The sequence below is a fragment of the Ascaphus truei genome, chromosome 14 (genome assembly GCF_040206685.1).
Source record: "Ascaphus truei isolate aAscTru1 chromosome 14, aAscTru1.hap1, whole genome shotgun sequence".
Classification (NCBI taxonomy): domain Eukaryota; kingdom Metazoa; phylum Chordata; class Amphibia; order Anura; family Ascaphidae; genus Ascaphus; species Ascaphus truei.
This window is the reverse complement of record NC_134496.1, coordinates 43,487,515-43,501,962: the sequence shown is the minus strand read 5'-3', so window position 1 is coordinate 43,501,962 and position 14,448 is coordinate 43,487,515. Positions and strand designations below refer to the sequence as shown.

Here is a 14,448-nt window from a genome sequence, read left to right as displayed (position 1 = left end):
ATAAGTCATATGTAGAAGCACATGCACACCGCTGGTAGGTGCTGGAGGGGGGTACTTATCTGCCGGTGCGCTGTATCCAGGGAGGTCCAGACATCCCAGAGGTACTTGAGCAAAGGAATGGAAGCAGGCACACGGTCTTACTAAAGGTGCAGTTTATTGTGCCACCAAAGGTCCAACGTTTCGGCAAATAGATTGCCTTTATCAAGGAGAGGGCCTCAGCCCTCTCCTTGATAAAGGCAATCTATTTGCCGAAACGTTGGACCTTTGGTGGCACAACAAACTGCACCTTTAGTAAGACCGTGTGCCTGCTTCCATTCCTTTGATCTTGGGAGATAAGCGCAGGGTAAAATGGCTGTTTAGATACCTTTAATAAGATGATTAATCAGGTTTTACATTAACAATTTAAGATACCGAAACTTTAAAACTGTCAAGTAAACTTCAAGGTTGTGTATAAAGTGACGTGTCATACATAAGATTGATATATATCTATATATATATATATTGTATGTACTGTCTTTTCACTTACCAGGTCGATCCCTCTCCAGATCCTCTGTCTCGACCAGATCTGGACGTCCCACTACCTGGGAAGTGGAAATCACCTCCATCAGGCGCTGCTCAATAGCCATGAGGTTAAGCCAAGCAGGTGATCCCCTTCCTGTCTTCTTGGTGTGGGCCGCATGGTCAGCAAGCTTGCGCTTCAGCTTGCTATTGGCCCAGCACTTCTTCAGCACGTCCACTGAGCAGATAGTGGCATTTATTCGGGTAAGGGTCCTACCCTAAATCCTCTGCTTCTCTGCTGTGCTTGTGTGCCGGCACAGTGCACCAAGCAATTTGGAGTGGTTGTCCACGACTCCATTGATGAGGATGTCCAATTTCTCCTCTGTAAATTTCAGGCTTCTGATTCTGGTAGCATCAGAAGCAGGAGCAGCAGTAGCAGTACGAGATGCCTGCTCAGCCATGTTGACACTGGAAAGATCTAGCTGATATGGCTAAGTAACTTCAGTATTTAATGTGTATTTATTTGAATTTGAACATGCTCATGTGAGTTAGCTTTAGGTAACGCATGTGCATTTATTACATTATAATTTTGCCAATCCGCATGTGCAGTGTATTGGTTAACGCGTCTCTGCATAACAGAAATCCCTGTTAATACAGATTACGTAACAATGCCAGTTTGCCAAACGGCCGTTGTTTTTGCATAGTAGCTTTGTGGATACCCGTTAAACTGAGGAAAACTAACGGACCTTACTTATTCAGGTAACGTCACGTCACTAGTCCAGATTTAACGGAGCTTTGTGTATCTATCCAATTGTGTAATAACATTTGAATGTGTTTGGGTTTCTAATTAATGGGTACACAAGAGGCTCCAGCGGTGTGACAGGCACACTGCCGGCTCCCGCTCGGTGAGTTTGACGCCATGAAGCAAGCATGCGGTCATGATGAGTCTCCTACTTTATTGAGGTAATGGTCAGTGTGGGATATGTGAAGAGGGGTTTGTATGAAGTGGGAGGATTCTGTGGTCTACATGAAGGGGGGATGGGTCGGTGTGTGGGGATAAAGAGGGGAACGGGCGGTGTGGGAATGAGGTTCCCACAAGTTACTTTTTACCGGGACTGGTGAGTGTTCGTGATATTTTTCCAGCCCTGTCTATGAAGGAATAAACCCACTGACATAGCACTGTTGTGTGATATTACACTTGCATTTATTTCCGTGTTGAGTGCCTCTGTAGCTGTTCAATATTAACTACCATTTTGTCAGGCATGTTTTCTAACACTGAGGTGACATTCTGTGATATGCACTGCTTGGATTTTCCTTGAATGTTAATCTCGTCACACCTAAAGGGTTAAAATGCTGGTTGTGTGTGGACAAGGAAATAATTTGTTTTGAACAGATTTCATTGGACGAATTTAGTTGAGGAATTTTTGGCCTGAGTGGTCCGACCGGTAAGAACAAAAAAGGACTTACCTTTATGAAGTGCTAAATTAATAGAAGAGGGGAGAGTGGGCATTACAAACAGTCAATATGGCTAATTGCCCCAACAATCTAGGTCAGTGGTGCTAAAACTCAGTCCTCAAGGGCCACCAACAGGTCAGGTTTTAAGGATATCCCTGCTTCAGCACAGGTGGCACAATCAGTGGCTCAGTCATTTTGATAGAACCACCTGTGCTGAAGCAGGGATATCCTTAAAACCTGTCCAGTTGGTGGCCCTTGGGAATTGAGTTTGAGCACAACTGATCTAGGGGTCTTAGTCCTGTAACTAACAGTGCAAGGCAACCATATCTTAATGATTGCACAGCATAACTATCAAGAAATATAAAGCTTGCACTGTACTCTGCTTATCAAAGTATACTTTCAAAGTGTCGTAGACGGTAATATACATTTCAATTACCTACAATATTACATTTCAAGAATATGATATTTAAAATCTGTGAAAATGTATTTCTTTGTTAACAACTGTCACAGAATGTGTTTTAACTTTTTGTTAGTGTAGCCCTTTTTCTGACACCTTTCATAAGGGACTACTGGTTGCTGTCTAACACCTGTGGCTCCAGGAGATCTGAGCCTCCGCTAGCTGGGAGCCTGGGGTAATGATCCTAGTGCAGCGCCTCCACTCACCCAGGATCCCCATTATGAAAGATTTACCCTGGGCAAGAACACAACATACATTGCTGATGCAACCAACTTTACTGGGATTATCTGTGGTACTTCACTGTTCATATAACATGCATGTAGACACACATATATACATATATCATAACCTTGACATCACTCATAACACATGACATATAATAATAACTGGCTCTTATACTATAGTGGCTCGGCCACACCCCGCAGGGAATATCGTCCTGTACAGCCGTGGCTCCGCCACGCTCTCAAAGAGTATGTCCTTGGGGAACTTATGTATGACTGGTGCTATCTGCTAGCCACTTGCTAGTGTCTTATTAAAGTTAGTCCTAAGGCGGGATCAGCGCCTGATGACCGGTGTCGGTGCACTTGCTGATTACAAAGTACCTCCCGGTCACGGCGGTGACCGCACCTCTTCTCAAAGGGTCCGTCGCATCCGGCCCTTGACCTTCCGATGTCGCGCGGCTCCACTGCCTGAGCCCAGACAGCAGTATCCGTCCACAACTCCGTGTGCTTGACTTCTATCTAAGGTGACAATATCTGTCCACTATGGGCGTCCCTGCATTACCGCAACCTACGGTGACGCGGGGAATACTCCTATGGGCCTGGGGGTAGTATCTGGCCTATGCAGGCGGGTCACGGACCCCCTGCACTCGCACTACCGGTTGCCGCCTGTCCCGCTCGCATCTCCTAGCGTGGTATCTCCCCCACGCTTCCTGTTCTCCTCCCCTCCAAACCCAGCCTTTCCATTGGCTCCTAGCGTCAGCTGCCTCCTCCTGGGTTCGCGGGGTTATAGTTCATGACAGAGCCCTTTCTTCATTGGCTCGTTGTTCGCGCGCTTCCCAAAGCGCATGCGCAACCTCTTCTCTGGACCAGCGACCTTGGCAACATTACACAACACCATGGCGGCGCCCTGTATTAGCTTGCCGTCTCGGAACCTGACGTACATATACACACATATACGGTGTGTTAACACATCCTTACATTAGTATCAACATGTGGTTGCTTGGAAAATTTGTAGCAGCTGGATCTTGCCTACAATGACAATTCCTAATGAAGGTTAAACCCTTTTCTTTGAAAGTTTATATGGTCTGAAGAACATATCCGAACTAGATGTTAGACTAAGACTGCGCTTATAGTGCTGGCTACGGATGACGTCACCCGTCTCCGTAGCCATTGCGAAAGTTGTAATTAGAGTTTTGGAGACGTCTCTTGCTACAAGGGGAGTGACGTCAGGAAAGGGGGAGGCAGAGGGGTGGAGACAAGAGCAAGGGGGAAGGCTGAAACGGAGAGAGAGTTGTAATTTCTGTTTGTATGCTGAATTTACTATACTTTTACATAAAATTACGGGAGAATGTACTATTTTAAAGTTGTTAATATAGTGTGTTTCACTTGACAGACACACAAACACACACACACACACACACACACACACACACACACACACACCCCTCTCCCTGCACACACACACACACACACACACACACACACACACACACACACACACACACACACACACACACACACACACACACACACACACACACACACACACACACACACACACACACACATTCCCTTCTCCCTGCATCAGAAGCTATCTGATTGGTTTATATCCTGTCACATGGTGAGACCGTCGCTGTAAAAATCAAATTCATCTGACTACAGAGATTTAGGTCGTTCCATCGCGCCTACTATAAGCGCATGCGACGAATTCAATGCATTTGTTTTGACGCAATGTCGCCGGCACTATAAGCGCAGCCTTAGGCTTTCTTCAAATTGTAACTGTGGAGCATGGTTTATTCATTTGTTATCCAGCATGTTAAAATAAACCTAAATTCAAAGAATTAGGAATGAAGGCAAGCCAGAGCAGCAACAGCTAGATCGTATTAATAAGGAGAGCCCGATTAATATTCATTTTGACTGATACTGTATTTATCTTCACATATTTATGTATAATTAAATACAAAGCAACACTTTAATACAGGCATACCCCACATTAACGTACGCAATGGGTCCAGAGCATGTATGTAAAGTGAAAATGTACTTAAAGTGAAGCACCACCCTTTTCCCACTTATCGATGCATGTACTGTACTGCAATCGTCATATACATGCATAACTGATGTAAATAACGCATTGTAACAGGCTCTATAGTCTTCACGCCTGCGCACAGCTTCGGTACAGGTAGGGAGATGGTATTGTTCAGGATGTGCTGACAGGCGCTTGCGCGAGCTGCCGCTTACATATTTGGTGATATGTCCTTACTCGCGAGTGTACTTAAAGTGAGTGTCCTTAAACCGGGGTATGCCTGTATATATAATACGTACCTTTAAAAACATATAATTTAGTCTATTACTATTAAGTCAAATTATACTTTTGATGTTTGGTTTCTTTGAGCGAATTGCTCAACTTCAAAATGCAAAATAAGATGTACTTTAAACTTTGCAACCAAGGTTGAAAAACTGATGACACTGCTTTGTTATTTGTAGCTTAAACAGCCTATTAGCCAAACAAATAAATCTGGTTCCAAAGAGGTCAACCTATTTATGTGCACTACATCGGAACAACATGTACTTATTTCTACACCATATTTAGTGATGTTTACGCAGGCCTTTTTCCAAGCACCTAAAACTGAAACAATTCTAACAGTAACAATACGTTAGCTGGTAATTCATATTTTCAACATCTGATACTATCCCTGTATCCCTTTCTTGTCTTGGCAGAGATCCCAGTTATCAATTTGACAATCTACCAGATCCAGGGTTTTTATTTTTTCTTTCCCTTTGCTTCACCTTTTTTGCCTTGACCCTTCTTATCTTTTTTTGATTTCTTCCCTTTTTTCCCATTCTTGAGTAGATAAGCAAAAGGCCCAAGGCCTTTTCGTACCATGAGTCCACGCCACAATGCCTGGATCTGAAATACAGATTCCGAACCTGTGAGGCAATTTATGTTACTGCTCCCGGCAGGTAACTTTAACATACAGTACTGTATAACAGTGTTTTAAAGGGCAACTCAAGCAGAGAATGTTCAGAAAATTATATTGTTTGTCTCTCTTGTACAATGATATCGACATTTTAAGTGCAAAAAACTTCACAGCAATATAAAAACTAAGGTACCACCACTGGAATTCTTAAAATATAATAGATGAAATACAACCCTTGAGTAGAATGCAGCTTGGAATAAAAGATTTTCCAGTTGGCCTTTAACAGTGATTCCAATATGAAATAAGGTCAGATACAGTACTCTTAGGGGATAAAGGAAACAAAAAATAACAGAAAATTGTACAACATGTTTCAACATTAAAAAGTGATTCGAGCAATCGCCAATACACTTACCAATGCAGGTGGTTTTCAAGCTTTTTAAAGGGTAAGGATAATCCCTTGTGTGTAACAGATGTTTCTGGATGGAGTCCTCCCAGATCACCTCAAATAAGCAAGAGTGAAACACAAATAGTGCAAAACAGCTGTACTCAAAGAAATATATAATATATAAATTCAAGTTAAAAAAAATCACAAACATATGTGAGTATCAAGCATATAGACCCCTACTGTGTGTGTCCTATATGCTTGATACTCACCAATGTGAGTTTTTTTAACGTGAGTTTTTTTAATTACATATTTGGAGTACAGCTGTTTTGCACTTTGTGTATTTCTCTCTTGCTTATTTGAGGTGATCTGGGAGGAGTCCATCCACCAGAAGCACAAGGGATTATCCTTACCTTTGAAAAGCTGGGAAACCACCTACACTTCTGAGTGTATTGGCGATTGCTCGAGCTACTTTTTAATGTTGAATCATATTGCACAATTTTCTCTTGTACGATGCAATACTTTAGTAGAGGGAATGCTCTTAAGTACAAACCGGAGTAGTTGGAGACAGCTGTTAAAAATGCATAGTGGTATCAGATATGTGCAAAACTGTCAAAAATGTATTTGTGAAATTTGATGTGTTTTTTTTTTAACCCAAAATTCGATTCCCTGCGAAGCGTTTCACTAATCCTCCAAGGACTATTAATGTCAGCAAATGTGAATGGTTTCAGCTAAATAAGCCAGACAGCGAGTGAAACATGGTGTTTGTACTACTTATATATACCGAGCATTATGCGAATGTAGCGATTTTAGTGAATTTCCCAAGAGAATCTTGTGATTTTAGAGCATATAGAAAATTTGCATATTAAACAAAATTTAAATGCACATTGACTTAATGATTTATGAATCGCTTGCGATCTCTGACTCCATTGCATGGTCCGCGACCTAATACCAATGTTTCACACATCTCTAGATGCCATAGTTAGTTTCTGGTGTAAGAAAAGAAACTAGATAATGAAAGATAAAACTTTTAGTGAGAGCCAAGTAAAAAAAAAGAAAAGAAAGAAAAAACAGTAAATTAATAACAGAGAGCAATGGATATAGGGGGTTATTTATCAACGTTTTCCACTTCTAGACCTGAAGAATAATGGTGTAAGATTGCACCACATTGAGACAAAATGTAAACAAACATTTTTTTTTTACTTTTCTCTATTTTAAATTTGATGCTGTCTTTGCAGGGAGTAAAAAGAGAAGATATTTAAAGCGGCAATCCAAGCCAGCGATTTTGTGTGTGCAAATTTTAATACAGAATTGAAGCAGGGGGTCTCCAGAGCTGAACCCCGTTAATTTCAACTCCAGGAACCCCCTGGTTCCGGAGGTAGGTGCCAGTAGCCGCTCTCCTCAGCTACTGGGGATCACATAATGGCTGCTGTTCAATGGCCAATAGGAAGCCGTGACATCATCGCTGCGACTTCCAATTGGCTCATGTAACAAGGGAGCTTTAAACTTGAAAGCCCAGCTTAGGCCTTGACCCCGCTGCCTACTACAGCGTCCGCTGTGGCGGACGCTGCACGGACGAGAGCCCTCCCCTCAATGGCACCGGGCCCGCTGTGAGGGGGGGCCGCAGCGCTGGGGCGAGAGCTGCTCCTGCTCTCAATAGAATTGAGAGCAGGACTCGTGTCGAGCGATACGGCACGCCCCCCGGCGGTTCAGCCAATGAGGGCGAACCTGCCGGGTGACGTCATGGCCGTGCCTCCGTCACCCCCCCACCACGCCCCCCCCCCTGTCTCTCTTCCTGCAGTGAGCTGCAGACCAGGTAATCGGCTGCACGCGCCGCCAATCTCGCGGGTGCGCGTTGCAGCGGAGATACCGGTGCCTTAGCCTTACTCAGCCGGAGCGGCTACCGGCCCCTACTTCAGAGATAAGTATCTCCAGAAGCAGGGGGGTCTCCAGAGCTGAAATTAATGGGGTTCAGCTCTAGAAACCCCCTGATTCAATTCTATATTAAAAAAAATAACACATTTGCAAAACAATTCACTTGCTTGGGGGGCCCCTTTAAATGTTTTTTAGTACCATGTAGTGTAGTAACTTTTAGCATTATGCAGAGTCATTTTAAGAACTTCTGTGTTGCTAATTGTACATGTTTGTTCAAATACCTTTGTTGCCCATCCAGTTCTACGCCTCTTTTCCTGTAGAAATTGCCAGACAGCAGATTTCCCCAACCTGCACGCCTCAATTGGTGGCTCTGTCATCGGGTTTCCTTCTAGTAGGAGAAATTCAAGCTTCTGTAACCTGTCCAGGTTGTCTGGGAGAACAGATATTTGATTGCTCTGAAGAAACAACTTCTGCAAACCTGAACACAAAATAGCAAGCAAATAATTCTGGGTTTCTTATGACCACTGGTAACATATATAATTATTATTATTACTGGCATTTAAACACTAATAGTAAAGAATGTAGGTGATATAAATTATTATTATTATTGTTTATTTGTAAAGCGAAAATATATTCCGCAGTGTGGTACACTGGGAGTACAGAGTTATATATATTACATAAACAGTAATAACAAGGGAAGGGGAGAGAGGAGGGGTGAAAGCTCTTGCTAGTCTAATAGATGGAGTGGTGCTAGGAGCAGTAGATAAATCGGGTATACAGGTACTTGCCCAAGCAAGAAAAGAGCCCCTATAGACAAGCACTCACTTCCAATAGTGGGTGAATAGCTTATATTGATAAAACTGAACCTTTAATACGGTTACATAATAAAATAATGGTGGACAAACAAAAGACGTGTAAACTTCACATTAAATAAAATAGAGGTTCGATACGGTACTGGGTCACAGTGTGAACCCAGTTGATATGGGTAGAGTAACCAGATAATATCCCAGTCACTGAAGTGTATGCCGAGTGTAGGTATACAGTTTGGTCTCTAAAAAGTGAGAATTTGGCAAAATAAATACTTGGCATTGATTTTACCTTGCAGTTGGCATACTGCATTTGGCAGTCCCTTGAGAAGGTTGTTGCGGCAATCCAGGATGACTAGATTTTGAAGTAAACCGATGGTTGATGGAAGAAACTCCAAATTATTGTTTTCAATGTACAGCTCCTTCAGATTCTAGATAAAACAGAATTGCAATAATAAGGTAAATATCCATATATTAATCATTATTTTGCAGCAGACTTTTTGAATTAACATTTTAGGCTGTCATTATACCAAAATCGACCGGAGGCGCATGGCTCAAAAACAAAGCGCAGTAATACATAGAAAGCGGGCATACTGCTTGAGACACGCGCGCAGACTAGAGAGCACACAGATTTTGTTTTCCAGGAGCGACGGCAGCATCACGTGAGCGGTTCAGCTAATGAGGGCGAACAGCTCACAGCCACGCCTCCCTGTCTCCTCTTCTTGTCTCCTGCCTGCAGTTCAACATGCCGCTTTGCCCGATCGCATCGGTGACGTCACCCAACCGCGCTGCTGCCCCTTCACAGCAGAGGTATAATCACGGACTTAGGCTGAGTCACCTGTGCCGCTGACCGCGCTCATGCTTGGAGAGCAGTGACGTCCCCAACTCTCCAAGCATGAGCGACGGGTGTCCGCGCTATTTCGCAAGCGCACGCGGTGGGCGTTGCAGGCAAGTTGAGCGCGGTTCAAAGACAGTTTTTTTTTACGCAAGTGCCAAGTGTGGGTGAGCATCCGTGCCCACGCACGACCCCGCGTGCTCTGCATTAGCGTGGACATCCAAATTTAAATAGCGAGCATTTACCTCGTCAAGCACCGCGTGGTCAGAGCGCTCAGCGGCAGAGGGGACTTGGCCTGTGATAGTCTTTCACAAACCATCATTTCATTGGGGTATAGCCATAATACACAGGGGAACTGGGGCTCAGCCAATCCAGGCATATAAAAATAAATCCAAGGGATACTGTATGTGAAGACAAATGTGTATTTGTTTAGAAAAACTTAGATTTGATATTTTCTTACCTTTAGCATACAGATATTTTCTGGTAAACTTGGAAGTCTGACACCTTGATCTTGCCCAATATACAATCTTTCTAACGACTCCAACAGACAGATTTCTTCTGGAAAAACGGTAAATCTGTTTCCAGTCAGTCCTATGTATGTTAATTTCGAAAGTGTCTGCACATCTGGGGTGATCTAGATTGGGAGGAGGGGGGGGGTGGACTTTAAAAAGGTGTGTGCCAAGATATTTAAATAAAACAATTACGCACTGTTTATGCCAACTATTCACATACATATTTTCTTTTATTCAGTTTACAGTGATCCTTGCTTTCCTGTTTTATTCTGTAACCCTCCAAAGAAACCTGCTTGTATTTTTAAATGTTTATCTATTAAATACAAGATTGTGTGGGATGGTTAAAATTGTTATATTTCTCCCTAACAAATAATTGCTTTTCATTCCAATTTCATGACATTCTATTAATAAAAGACTTTAAAAAAAAATAAATCAATTACATGAAAACAAAATGTGAACTATTTTAAGAAGTATTTGTGTTCTTCTAACAAAGTATTTTGCAGGGATTTTCCCAGTTATTTAACTGGGAATATAAAGATCTCCAAGTAAATATTGATTTGTACATACAACACAAAAGCACTTCACAATCTTAATAATTTGGTTTATATAGTGTACATCATACGACAATTTCCAAAAGACCCCTGCCTTGTTAAATGAAACAAATATAAAGTGTGACTCTTACCGTACATATTATATTGTCGTCCAACGATAGTATTTGCAGCTGTTTCATAGCACAGATCACAGTGGGAAAATCACGTAACATATTTTGACTAAGATCTAATATCTTGATAAATGTCAATTTGCCAAAGGCAGGAGGTAACATTTTCAGTCCGGTGTTTTTCAAATAGAGAACACACAGGGAAGACAGTTGGCACACGGGAGATGGAAACACTTTAAAATTATTATCTGACAATCCCAGTTCATTCAGTTCTGTCAACTCATTGAGTTTATGAGGAAGTTTGTGCAGGCAATTACTAGAGGTGTCCAAGACAGACAACTTTTTGCAGTGGTACAGGGATCTTGGAACTATTGACAGATTATTACAACCTACAAACAATTTAATAAGCTTGGGTAAAGATCCAATTTCACTGGGTATGGATTTCAGTGCATTTTGTTCTAAATCAACAACTTCTAGATTAAGAAGAGAACAAAGCTCCATTGGAAAACTCTCAAATCTATTGTGCTGCAAGTAAATTTCTTTAAGCTGTATTAGGTTAACCATTTCTGAAGGAAGAGACTTTAAGCGATTGCCAGAAAGGCCAAGTAGTTGCAGATGATGAAGGGTTTTGCATATTTGAACTGAGAATTCTTCTAAGTTTATATTGTAAAGTCTAAGCTCACACAGTTGATGCAGCTTGCTTACGATATTCAAAGAGCTAATTATGAGTGGATTGCTGCTCAAATCTAGACTTTGGAGATTCTTTAGCTCCCCAAGCTCCTCACAAATATGTGTGATATTATTATCATTCAGATAAAGAACTTTAACGTTCCTCAGGCGGTGTATGTCTTTTGGAATAACTTCAATCTGGTTTTTTTCCAAGTGCAACTCCTCAAGATCTTCCAGGTCTAGAATTGCAGTGGGGATTTCTGTATGCTCTTTTTTGGCTGAATCCATGAAAAGTACCCGATGTTGCAGCAGCTTTGGTAGATAATCATTTGGCTCAGGTGCTTCTTTGACTTGAATTGTCTCCAAAACCTGCTCATTAGTACCTAACAAAATAACTGATGTGACAGCTTTTGAAAAGTGAACACTCAGCAACTTGCGACCGGAGGTTTGACTAAGCTCAGGCATTTCTCTTGTCAGATGTCAAATAATGTATGATCTAAAAATAAATACATAAATAGAATTGATATTGAAATATATTTTCTTGCAAACACATAGCCAACTAATCAAAAACATCCTATCTATATTAAAAGCTAAACTAAACAAATATGAAGAACATAGTCCTTTCTTAGATTAAAAGGAGTATTTTTCTGCACTACTGATTTTAAGAACCAATGAGAACTCTTGAATATGTGCGCACACTCATTTTATTTTACAACAGGAATTAACAAGGTAAACCTGGATCCATCAGACTAAACATATCCTATATTTCCTAGACTACCAGGTGCTCAAAAAAATCAGTATGAATGAATGCTTCTTTTCACTGAGTCTGCATGAGAATTTGCCAATGTGAGTTTTCCTTGTGTAAGGACGTCTTTTGTTACCTCGCTACACTTTTGATTTTTTTTAAAAATCCAATTATCTGCATTACGACTACTCACAAAGCTTTAGATCAGGGGTGCGCAAACGTTTGGTGCTGCGCACCCTGCCTGCTCTCCCCCAGTGCTTGTGCACCGCCCCCCCACCCCTCATACCTTTGTGCCGGCTTCCAATGTCGTGGGGGCCATGTGACATCACGTGACCCCGCAGCGTCATGGTGATGGGCGTCATCTTTCCTGTTTTGCCTTCAAATACTTTCTGGGCACGCTACCCGCCTATCTGAACAAGCTCCTCACCCCTACCACATGCAGCACTTATCACCCGAGATGTGACTCCAAAAAACTGTTCATGTTCCCAAGGCTCAGCAAAGTATCTGGCCGTTCCTCCTTCTCTTACAATGCACCCCAAAACTGGGACAATCTGCCGGAGACTCTCACAGCCGCCACCAGTCTAGGGGCTGTTCTATACAGCATGCGGCCGTGCGTTCCTATGCGAACGCGCGTGCACGTGCCGCATGCTTTTCATGTATATAGAGCCGGGAGCTGCAGGTTTGTGTATATGTGTGTGTATGTGTGTGCATGGGTTGTGTGAGTGAAAGTAAGTCCTAGATAGATTTTTTTAAAGAAAAAAAAAAAAAGTTTAATAAATATATATATATATTTTTACAATCCTTGACTTAATGTAACTATGTATTTGTAACCATGTATATGTCATCATAACTCTGTGCTCAGGACATACTTGAAAACGAGAGGTAACGCACAATGTATTACTTCTTGGTAAAACATTTTATAAATAAATACAATGCCTCTGATCTCAGACACACTATTAGAGAGGGTTGGGGTTCCTTACAATGCATCTGATCACAGACACACTATTAGAGAGGGTTAGGGTTCCTTACAATGTATCTGGTCTCAGACCCGCTATTAGAGAGGGTTGGGGTGCCACGGAATTTCACAACATAATTATAGGTTTCCTTAAACAAAAAAAGGTTGCACACCACTCTAACCCCTGCATAGGGTCTCTCCCTCCTACCTGCAGAGCGGTCGTGCTGTGCATGCAGGGGCACCAAACTCCTCTGCTGTGATGGACAGCACCCCCAAAAGGGAATTCCCGCGCTGAAGGTAGGGAGAAGGGAGAGACCCATGCACCCTCACCCCCACCTCCCACTGAGACTACACCTGGAGATAATTCCCCTGCACCCTGGAGACCATACAACACCACTGAGTCCTTCTCTCCACAAGACACCGCTTTCCCACAAGCACACTTTTCCATGAGTGACACTCACAGTCACTCCTAATACATTAGACAGTCTGTCAATGAGTGACACTCACTCTTAATACATTAGACAGTCTGTCAATGAGTGACACTCACGCCTAATAAACGAGACAGCCTCTCAATGTGTGACACACTTCTAATACATTAGACAGTCTGTCAATGAGTGACACTCACGCCTAATACATTAGACAGCCTGTCAATGAGTGACACTCGCTCCTAATAAACGAGACAGCCTCTCAATGAGTGACACTCACTACTATTACATTAGACAGCCTGTCAATGAGTGACATTCATACATAAGACAGTCTGTCAATGAGACTCACTCCTAATACATTAGACAGTCTGTCAGAGTGACACTCACTAATACATTAGACAGCCTCTCAATGAGTGACACTCACTAATACATTAGACAGCCTCTCAATGAGTGACACTCACTACTATTACATTAGACAGCCTGTCAATGAGTGACACTCACTAATACATTAGACAGCCTGTTAATGAGTGACACTCACTAACTAATACATTAGACAGCCTGTCAATGAGTGACACTCACTAATACATTAGACAGCCTGTCAATGAGTGACACTCACTAATACATTAGACAGCCTGTCAATGAGTGACACTCACTAATACATTAGACAGCCTGTCAATGAGTGACACTCACTAATACATTAGACAGCCTGTCAATGAGTGACACTCACTAATACATTAGTATTAGCCTGTCAATGAGTGACACTCATACATTAGTATTAGCCTGTCAATGAGTGACACTCATACATTAAAAGCGCTTGTCAATGAGTGACACTCACTCTAAAGGAACCTGTGCAGGTGAGTTTGGGGACATGTACACTCCCTGTCCCCCGCCCGGTCCCCGCTCCTCCGCCGGGTCCCAGGAGCGTTGCTCGTCGCTTCTTCTCTGGTGCGCGAGCTGGAGGGAGGGGGGGGGGCAGGTTGAGGCGGGGGACACAGGGGGCGCGAGACCCCGCGAGCCGCCAGAGGAGGGCGCGTGCA

At 42.6% G+C, this 14,448-nt stretch overlaps 1 protein-coding gene across 2 annotated transcripts; it reads right to left on the bottom strand.

Annotated features, from left to right (window-relative positions):
* Window positions 1-2,666: 2,666 nt before the first annotated feature.
* On the bottom strand, window positions 2,667-14,447 carry LRRIQ4 (leucine rich repeats and IQ motif containing 4). Of its 2 annotated transcripts, none has more exons than XM_075570641.1 (6): window positions 14,247-14,447; window positions 10,642-11,782; window positions 9,908-10,081; window positions 8,905-9,043; window positions 8,088-8,284; window positions 2,667-5,539 (listed from the first exon to the last, which is right to left on the bottom strand). In XM_075570641.1, the coding sequence occupies exons 2-6, from the start codon at window positions 11,749-11,751 to the stop codon at window positions 5,393-5,395; spliced, it is 1,767 nt and encodes a 588-aa protein (XP_075426756.1). In that variant the 5' UTR covers window positions 11,752-11,782; window positions 14,247-14,447; the 3' UTR covers window positions 2,667-5,392. The 2 variants fall into 2 exon arrangements, with proteins under 2 accessions (XP_075426756.1, XP_075426757.1); XM_075570642.1 differs by lacking the exon at window positions 14,247-14,447 and adding an exon at window positions 12,318-14,201.
* Window position 14,448: the final 1 nt, after the last annotated feature.